General features: G+C 35.6%; 1 protein-coding gene across 3 annotated transcripts; it reads left to right on the top strand.

The window, feature by feature from the left end:
- The first annotated feature begins 2640 nt into the window (after positions 1-2640).
- On the top strand, positions 2641-9459 carry LOC136230825 (E3 ubiquitin-protein ligase CHIP). Of its 3 annotated transcripts, none has more exons than XM_066020014.1 (8): positions 2641-2999; positions 3148-3225; positions 3341-3404; positions 4530-4601; positions 8228-8372; positions 8494-8642; positions 8725-8835; positions 8927-9459. In XM_066020014.1, the coding sequence occupies exons 1-8, from the start codon at positions 2941-2943 to the stop codon at positions 9056-9058; spliced, it is 810 nt and encodes a 269-aa protein (XP_065876086.1). In that variant the 5' UTR covers positions 2641-2940; the 3' UTR covers positions 9059-9459. The 3 variants fall into 3 exon arrangements, with proteins under 3 accessions (XP_065876086.1, XP_065876084.1, XP_065876085.1); XM_066020012.1 differs by having other exon boundaries at positions 2645-2999; positions 3148-3215; XM_066020013.1 differs by having other exon boundaries at positions 2647-2999; positions 3148-3215; positions 8228-8358; positions 8489-8642.
- The last annotated feature ends 835 nt before the right edge of the window (positions 9460-10294 follow it).

The raw sequence follows: 10294 nt of genomic DNA, 5'->3' as shown, positions 1-10294 counted from the left end.
CAATCAGTGCAATACCGTTCGAATCAAAAACTTGTAGACGAAGCCAGCCAACTTATTGTCTCCAGCCAACTTCGAATCAGCCTTTTCCTTTTATTTCCTGACTCACGCACAGGTTCATCATTTTCTTGGTATACAACACTGTCGACGGAGTCAATTAATGAATAAGAGCGGATGGAAAGGCTTTTCCACACCTAATTCTACCACAAAAAATATGAGGTATATGTTGCTGAACTCTCTCACATGGTGCAATGCTGTGGTGCGTCTGTTGAAAATTTCATTAACAGGTTTAAGAAAATGAGGCATCATTGCCGAATCAATATCCCTGAAATTCAGCTCGTAAAAATCGCTCAACGAGGTTTGGAGTTTGAAAACTGAAAGAAATTTCAGGGAATTGATTTCCATGATTATTCTGAGCTTATGGTGAAAGTGTCTAAGTATGAGGGACGACCATCACCGAAAGAAAAATACGATGGGGAGTTAACAAGGAGATGTGCAAACTAATGAGGTTGCCATTGCTGACTTGACCAACACCGGTGTTAGGAATAAATGCAATTACGATAAACGAAAAATAAGCAAACACACTAGAATCGTTAACCCAGTTCGCCACTCAATATGAATGACTACGTTTGGGGGCACTACCAAGCCAGGATATTTCACTATAATGAAAGAGGTATGGATTACAGAGAAAGAGATTACATTTATACTGCTTAAGAAACCCTAACCGTCCGAATCCCTAACCATCCGAAACACCGGGGAGTTGGATCGCTGTAGTTGGGCCCATCGCTTCAGTTGGGCCTATATATATTAATCTCCAAAAGCCCAACAATCGGGTCCCGAACGTGCCCCATTTTGCTAAAAAAATCATAAAGAATTAGAGGCGGTTAAAAGAAGTCCAACGGTCTAATACAAATTCGACATATCAAAGAGGGAGGAAATTTTTGACTATCTGCTGAAGGAGGAGTGCATCACATTGCCACAGAGACATGTAATTTCGTCCAAAGAAGAAGTACACAGGCGAGACTACTGTAAGTATCATGATAACTAGAACCATAATACTCAAGTGTGTTTTGGTTTTAGGAATGTTGTGCAGGATAGGATAAACTGAGGAACACTTCAATCCCTAGAGAAAAAGAAAAGCATACTGATAGATGCCGACCCTTTCCCGATGGTTAACATAATTCACACCACTTCATTAGAATGAGGGGGAAGGAAAAATATTTTCCTATCCTAAAAATGCGACAGGTTTGGGTACCAAATATGGCGATATCAACGACAAAGTTGGAGGAAAGTTTGATGCAACGGCGAAACCTGAAGAAGAAAAGCGTACAACAACAGCGTCGCGTTTCATGACACCTAAAAGTGTGGCACCTGTCGGCCAGTGGCAATTCAATAGCCACAAGAAATTCCCTAAGCCTCTCTCAAAAAGTGCAAAAAAAAAAAGAAAGAGAAAGAGATAGGTAGAAAAAAGGAAAAATCAGAGTGAGGTATCCAGCATTAATTCCAATAACGGAAAAGAAAAAAGCAAGGAGAAAAATATTCAAATCTGCGTGGGGGTTTTCATCATCCAGATTGGATGTGCGACAACCTCTTTAATCTTACCTTCAGATTTTAGACGTGAAATCTCAAATGAGAAAGCGTATAAACCCGAGACAGAGGAGCAAGGCAGTGCAACAGCGAAAGCATCAGTTGAGGACCGTACGAAGAGGGTTTATTTTGATAAGCCCACTTTGATAATAACATGTCACATCAAGCCATGGTATGTTGAGGCATATGTGGATGGCAAGCCAATTTCTAGGGCCCTCATCGATAATAGACCAACTGTTAACATCATGCCTATAAAGATGGTGCTAGCCCTTAGAAAGATGGAAGACGACATCATTTCATCGAAAGTGTCAGTATCGGCATTCACTGGTGAGATTGCAAAAACATAAGGCATCTTACCACTAGAGCTCATTGTTGTTAACCACACCATTATGTCTGCTTTCTTCATTGTGAATTCGATGACAAGCTATTAGGCGTTGCTTGGAAGAGATTGGATTCATTCCAACTCGTGCATCTCGTCGTCCTTACACCAACTTCTTCTATTCTGGAAAGGAGACAATATGGAGGTTGTCAGGGCAAATGACTTCTTGAAACTTGATCGGACGTGGTGGAAGCCACACTGTACGAAGAGACCATCAGTCCAATCAAAGTTGTGACCTGTAACAAGAAGAAATCATATGGCGAGGAGATCAAGAATATCCTCAAACCAACTGTGATCATGCTTTATCGTAAGTCGATTCGTAATGAGTCGATAATCGAGGAAATTCTATGATCAAGTCACAAATAGAAAAAGAAACAGTAGCATCAGCCGTTATATCAAGTAGAAAAAGAAACAGTAGCATCCGCCGTTAATAAGGTTATCCAATTCAACCAATTCGAATCCATCCATCGGGGAAATCAAATGATCTCTAATTTAGTTGGAAATCGGTCCGGTTTTTAAAATATTGGCTTTATTTGAAGTCGACAGAAAAGAACACAAATTACAAAGATTCCACAAAAATGGTCAACCAATTTCCTAATTTCCAATAAAATCTCTGTGACCCAATGATATCACCTACATGTAACCCAATCACGTGAGAGACGCCTTCGGCAATAAGTTTTTTGAAATTCGTTTTTAACCTCGTCTCGCAACGGAAACGATCTTGAAATCTCCAGAAACCATTCGTTGACGCAGCAAAATCAGCGTCTCTTCCCTGTTGTTTCATATTCGCTGCAATTCTAAAGTTGCGTATAACTGTTCCCAAGTGTTGTAAATGTTAACCAGATTGTAGGGTGGCCAAGTTACTTAACTTTATAATACAGAGAAATTAGGGGTATTGGTCTGTCGAGGTTTGTGTGGCCAAGAACGAGGAAGAAAAAGAATGGATGCATCAAAACAAGCTGAACAATTGAGGATTCATGGTAACACCTATTTTGGAAAGAGTCGGTTCGGGGCTGCCATCGACGCTTACACTGAGGTATTTGTCTCTATGAATCATCAAGATTAGCGAAGATAAAAAAATGTACAATTGATGTATTTTTTTTTTAATGTCCGTCTTTTATTTGGAGATTTAAAATTCGGAGTTGCAGTCATTGTATGTTTTCCTTGGGTTTTCTAAATTCCAGGCCATTACTCTGTGCCCTAATGTTCCTGTATATTGGACGAATCGTGCTCTATGTCATCGGAAACGGAAGTATGTACAAGTACTGAACTCTTTTCCTGGACTTTTATTTGTTTCTTTCTTCTTCTTTTACTAGATAATTATCTGTGTATACTCTGCTTTCATTTTTTCCTTTTTTTTCTTGAACTGTAATTCAGTGATTGGATGAAAGTTGAAGAAGATTGTCGAAGAGCTATTCATCTTGATAGAAATTCGTTTAAGGTATTGCTTCTTTCTGACGATTATTTAACTTATTTAGGTGCCTAGGTCTATTAATTATTTTAGATATGCACTTCATACTTGTGTGTGAACTTGATCATAATCGATAAACTGATGTTTTGCTTGCACTGGAAACGTATTCTTTTGCTACTTTCAGTGGGGAATAGCTGCTTGTTTACTCAATGACTTACTTTATGGTGCAAGTTAGTCATTCTTCACTCAAGTATTATATAATCAATCGGAGGAGATTATACAATTTTGCAGAGTAATAAGGAGCACCTAACATATATATTCGTAGGTGAACATTCTTGTTCCAAGGCAGGCTAGCTTTGTAATAAGGCCACTAGTCGCTTTCTTGACTAATGAGAAGCTGTTTCTGTTTAATTCATGGTGTAATTTTAATCAGGTGCACTCTAAAGGCATTAGAAGTGTAAAAATATGGTATAATATTGTAAGCAACACTCTAAATGAAACATCTTAATAATCCCATACTCACCAAGGATTTAGATGAAAGAAAGACCTAAGTTTTATGTTGTCAGAAGTAGTACAGCCGGCAATTGAGGGTGTTAAGGCGCTAAGCATGGAGCGTTGTGCGCCATGCACCTTTGGCACGTCATTAACAACTATGTGCCTTCCATAATCATCGGATCATGCAAGTCTCTCCAAGCTTACACTTTCCTCACACTTTTCCTTGTAGTGCCTATGACCAGCATTCTTTTTTTTTCTAATATATATCTAGCTTTCTCTTGTAATTAGATTTAGGATCCTATAAAAGATTTCATTGTCCATTCCTCATGAATTGTGAATACTACTTCCCAAACAATTGATGTCCCTGCTGTTTTCATGGATGTACTTTTAAAATCTCAATATGGAATTTTATATTATTATTTCCTTATGAAAACTTATATGGCTTTGCCATAGCATGTCAATGGATGATTTCATGTGTTTTATTTACCAATTTACCACTACACTAGGTGCTTATCATAAGCAGATACTTGGGTCTTCATTTTAGTCTCAAAGCTTATGTAGATGTCCTTAACATTCTTATGTACATGTGTCATTTTATTTAAATATTTTGATGAATTATCATGATCACTTGACATTCATCTTTGATTTTCCACACGACAGGCCCACTACATGTTAGGACTTGCATTATTACAAAAGGATGAGTTATCTGGAGGAGTGAAGGAATTGCAGAAAGTAAGTTGTTTACGTGTAGCTTAATTTGATTTAAATATCCTTTAACTGTTTTTTGTATCTCTATGATGCACAGAAACTCTTCATGACAGGGTTTCACCGTTTCCAGCAGATGTGGGAAACGGAAACTCCCGGAAACTGATACGAAACGTTTCCATAATTACCCAAAATATGAAATGCGTCTCCCAGTTTTTAAACGGTTTCCTATGCCGATTTCAACTAAAATTCTGGAAATTCAAACTTTCTATTTTGCAATTCCTATTCCGTCTAAGGTTAGGCAAATTAAAACTTCCTATTTGACTGATAATTCCTTGTATCCTTCAATTTAAAGAACTTGCCTATATTTCTCTCGTCTATAATTCTTATCACACATAATTGGGTGGGTGGAATCAAAAAATGGGGTGGGTGGTATGCATATTGGCATTGTTGAACAAAAATATTTTTAACTTATTTTGAATATATAATTATATTTTTACTATTTACACGTTTTCTCCATGTTTCCGCTTCCTATATTTTTTAAAAATTATGTTTCCTGGTGTCTGTTTCTGTGCAACGTAGTTGTATCTTTAATATGCTTTTGGTTTACATTAAACTCATTAGATAAGATGCGAAGTAGTTGCTTGCAAGCTAGTTATTGAATTAATTCATTTGTGAGCGACTTTTGTTGCAACTTGGTTAGTTACTGTTCTTTTTTTTTAATGGTTTACCTCAAGGTATATATATGTATTTGTTCGATCTTTACACAATCCATATATACTATATATAGCTTGCATTTTGGTTCTATGTTGTAGCTGCTAACTGCTCATATGAGAGGCATAATTTTATCTGGCAGGTATGCTAATCTAGGTTGCAGTTGTTATGTATGTGAATATTTTAATGTACTGGTCACAGCAGGTGGAAAAAGCTAGAACTATCTCCATTTGTTGGTGTGTAATGTGATTACTGGTGACAACTTTATCATCTAATTGTCCATTTGTTGGTTGTGGATGCTTGTTACAGTTGTAAGCTATAGTGGGCAGCATATGGATCTATTAATTGTCTAATTCCGGCGTGCTTTGTTGTGCACTTTTGTCGGTGATTAATAATCAGTTGAATTAGGTTAGGAACATGAGCTATTAGCATCCTTTTTTTGTAGAAAAAAGAAATTAACAGGAAAATATTATTACTACGGGAGCTCTTCAATCTCTCTCTTTTGTTGATTACCATAGTTGTCAAATCGAGATTCGACTCGTGAATCGAAATTCTCATTTTGTGAATCGTGAATCGAATCCAATCGTAAGATTCGGTTCAAATTCATAATATTATAAAAAATAGAATATTTACCATGTTGAACTCAAGTTATTATTAAGTATTAGTCTAGAAATGCAATTTTAATGTCAAAAAAGAAATCATATCAACCAAGTACTTCAAATTCAAATCCAATGCAAATGCAATCCTAATAAAACTAATTCACAATGGGATTCTATTTAATAACTTAGTAGAGATGAAGAGTTTGAATTTCTGACTCGGTTTTTTTGCTTTGTTGTCAACTTGATAATGATGGAATGGAGCTAGTTTGAGTTGATAACTTGATAAATAACAATAGGACAAGAGGAGAGTGAGTTTAGTAGTTAGTGTTGTTTAAGTTTTTGATGAATGGTGATGAAGATCCGGCTCGAAATAGAGCTGATTCGAATCGGGAATCATAAGATTTTGTTATAATTTAGATTCGCCTATATATTCGCCTCGAAATAAAGTTGAATTGAATCGAATCGTAAGATTCTATTAACAGTGTTGATTAGTGAAAGCTTTGAAAGTCACAAGATAAAAGATTGTACTGATACTGAAATAAATAAAAGGTTGCATACTAGTTTCACGAGTATGTTTTTCATTGAAAGTTCCTATGATTGCACTTCTTTCTTTGCAACACTCAACTAGCCATTGCCCGTTGAAAAGGTAGATCTTTGACATGCCAAACTCAGCTTATCTATGAAATGTATGCTTTTCATGCTTGTTAACAGGCTGAGTGCAAAGGAAGCATTGTTCAAATTTGGCTTATTTACTATACTTGTCTGGTTCAAGCTCAAACAAATGGTTTTCTTTGTAGACGCTAGTTGTAAGTAAGACATTTTGTAAATTTGTTTTTGAAGCATCTCCTTCTTAGGTAGTTTTATGAAGGTGTAAACAAGCTTTTTCCAGCCAAAATCCAAGTACTGTATGAATGTGGCCTCCTGAATTTGGGCATTATAGGCCTTGAATAATTTTCCACCATCTGGGCCATAAGCAATAAGTATCTTGTTCATAATAGTTTTTATTGGTCAGCATGTAGCAAATGGGTGAGTTAAACCTCCAGCATAGAATCATGCACATTTGTTCTATGTGCATAAAGTGGTGTTTATACTATTTAGTATTAATTGCTGAGGGAACAAAAGGTTTAACTTAGTGAGGTTTTAAGCTTCCAAATGTCATTAGTCAAAGGGTAATTAGCGTTAAGAGTCTTTCTTATCCTTTTCTTATCATTATTTAGGAACAATGAGTGTGGTTGACAATATACACATGAACTGACCTATAAAGAAAGTATGGAAGTAGGTATATGCTTGGGCTGCTTACCTACGCAATCACATTTCATCTAATTCTAGTTTCTTCTGTAGTCAAAACTACCTTTTATAAGTTCTTATAATGTTTGTGTGAAAGGTGTTTAAAGTTTACAATGTTCGGTCGGTGCCAATTATTTCCTGTTAGGGTACTTGGTAGAATGTGTTTGCATGGTTGAGATTGACTGCATGGCTCCACCTAGATAAATGGGTCAGAGAGCTCTTAGGCATGACCAGGAATATGTGCAGCTATTGCTGATATAATTCATCTAAATATCCTAATTCGAGGATTTGAGGTTCACAGCTTTATCTTTTAGTTGCTTAGCCATTGGCTGGAATTCTTTAGTTTTCTCCAGATGTATTAGCAACCAATCTTGTTTGTGTGGTTGGGTGGACTGGTATAATTGTGGTCTTTTAGTTATGGACCTCGAAGCCTACATCTGATATGAGGGGTGGTTTTCAAGGTACGTTAATGTAGTACATCGTCAGCAAGATACTTTACCTTTGAATTGAGAAATATGGTCTTTGGAGTTGGGTTTAAACATTGTGAGGCTGACAGTTTTTGATGCTGCAATAGACTTGGGGCTCTACTCATAGTTATAAAAGGCGCGCCTTAGGCTCAAAAGGTTCTAGGCTCTAAGCATGTCATTTGAGAAGCCAAAAGGCATGCTCTGTTCAAGAGGCGAGTGTCTTTCTGAGCCTAGCACCTTGCCAGAGGCATGTCTAGGCGCAAATTTAGAAGCTACACTATTTTTTAGGGTTCCAAGTTAAAAATAGAATGTTTTAATCTCAGTCGTTTCCTATCTTTATGATTTATGGCTGAAGTTAAATTAGAATAAAAAAAAAGAAATAAAAAAAAAGATGTGGACAGCATAAATATTGCAAATAACAAAATCCATGTTTTTTTAATGCAGTGCCCGTATCTCATATATTTTTTTTTAAAATGTTGTATGCTGTACCCGTACTCGTACCTGTATGAGTATCCGTGTCTGTGCTTCCTAGGATTCTAAGTATTGGATGTAATTTTCTTATGTGAATATGTGATCACTTGTTCAGGCTTTGGACCTTGGTAGGGGTGCATCAAAGGGTTATATGGTGGAAGAGATTTGGCAAGAACTAGCAAAAGCGAAATACATGCTGTGGGAACAAGAATCTACTAAGCGTTCATGGGAACTACAAAGCTTGAAGTATGTAATTCCCAGTGAGTTTTGGCAACCATTAAAGGAAAAGACAGGGTGTTTTTCAAATGCTTGGAGAACAACCATCTGCCTGTTTATTTGTTATTCGTCTCTCACGACCTGTTTATATTTCCCTCAGAGAAGCCTGTGAGAATGCTCTTAAAGAAAAACACTTCCTTGATAATTCACAAGCGGAAGGTTTTTTGGAGGATATGGTTGCCTCCAGTTCAAAGCAATTTGATGAACTAGGAAAAGTGTTCAAGAAAGCAGCTGAGGATGACACACCAACTGAGGTAGCATCAGGATCTGTTTGGTTTGATTTGTTTCGCTTTTTCTTATTTATTTTTATTTTTATTTAAAATTTGTGTAATTCAGGTGCCGGATTACCTGTGTTGTAAAATTACCCTTGATATATTCCGTGATCCTGTCATTACACCTAGTGGGGTTTCATATGAAAGAGCGGTTATCCTTGACCATCTCCAGAAGGTACGGTTTTTTATTCTCTTGTTCAAATGCAGATGTGTTTTCTTTGGTTGTTATTCATTTGCATTGACATTCAGATGAATTTTAAATTTAGGTGGGGAGATTTGATCCGGTTACACATGAACCACTCGATCAATCTCAACTAATAACAAACTTTGCATTAAAGGAAGCGGTACAAGCATATCTGGATAGACATGGTTGGGCTTACAAGATAGAATCAGGTTGATTGTTTTGGGGAGAGAATATTTATATATAAGCTCATAGCCTGAGCAACTTTTTGGTAGTATGCAGGAAGCATCAATCATCATGGTTGTTTTGGTATGGTATTATTCTTGCATATGCTTGAGAGTATGAGCTGTGATATCATTTCATGTCATGTCATGTCATGTGAGAAGCCTAACATCTTTTGAACTGTACAGTATAATATAGAAATCAATCAAGCTTTTTACTTGAGACACTGCTTGTATAGAAAACCTTGCAACGTGAAGGTTAGAAAAGCAGTGCAATGAAACATGAGATTAGAGGTTTTTTAGGGCAGCATCTTTGTTGATTTCTCCTTTGGATTGGAATTACTTAAAATTCTAAATTGTAATCTTCTAATGAATGTGAATCTAATCTTTTATGTCCTTCGCCTCCCTTTTTCATTTTGATAGTGATTTTTCTTTTGATCCCTTGTTCATTAAGCCTTAAAACAATAATAGCTTTCTTGACATTCTGAGAGCACATCAAATCCATGAGGAAGATTCTCCATGAAGAGTTGAAGAGTTGTTCCTTAAAAGAAAATTTCCGATTTTATTGGGTAGATTACTATCTAATTCAAAAATAAAGTATCACATTGATCAAACTAAAAAATATATAAATGAAATGATAAAAATAGAGTTAACTTATAAACACTTAATAATTTGTTTTTTTTTCTTGTTTCCTCTTAAAAAAATAAAGATCTGCTAGAAATTTTTCAGAAAGAAAGGGGAGAGAAATTTTGAGAGAGGTATGTAAATACATTAGTTTATTTATTTATTGAAGAAAATACATCGGTTTCTTAGTTACTAGATTAGATATGAATATAATTTGAATTAAAATATTGTTTTAATATATATTTGAAATAATATGTTTAATATTTAAAAATAACTTTTTTACATGTATGATGCTATTATTAATTTTTATTTGTACAAATCTGATTTTAAATGCATCATAATTTTTATGGTAATTTTAAGAGATAAGTTATTAATTTTAGCCTTTCAAATTATCATACATACAAATTAAAAAAAAATTAACACTGATATTTTAAACCTCATTATAGGAGAACAAGTTTTATTCATTAATAGAAGGCATTACATCCATTTGGATCCCCAAACTAAAGCTTCAAAGTCAATTAGGATCCTAAACTATTAAAATCATCAATCAGGTCCTTAAATTAAGCAAAAATCATCAATTGAGTGTCAATCCTATCCTAAAATCAGAA

Source organism: Euphorbia lathyris, chromosome 5 (genome assembly GCF_963576675.1).
Source record: "Euphorbia lathyris chromosome 5, ddEupLath1.1, whole genome shotgun sequence".
Classification (NCBI taxonomy): Eukaryota; Viridiplantae; Streptophyta; class Magnoliopsida; order Malpighiales; family Euphorbiaceae; genus Euphorbia; species Euphorbia lathyris.
Note: the sequence above shows the minus strand (reverse complement) of the source record. Positions and strands in the feature narration are given on the sequence as shown.

What these genes read in the sequence shown, in the direction of transcription:
- LOC136230825 (XM_066020012.1), top strand. Translation starts at nt 2,904, where the DNA reads ATGGATGCATCAAAACAAGCTGAACAATTGAGGATTCATGGTAACACC. An exon ending in CTTGAAGTATGTAATTCCCA is followed by an intron (nt 8,373 to 8,493) that starts GTGAGTTTTGGC and finishes CCCTCAGAGAAG; the next exon opens with CCTGTGAGAATGCTCTTAAA. An exon ending in TCCTTGACCATCTCCAGAAG is followed by an intron (nt 8,836 to 8,926) that starts GTACGGTTTTTT and finishes TTTTAAATTTAG; the next exon opens with GTGGGGAGATTTGATCCGGT.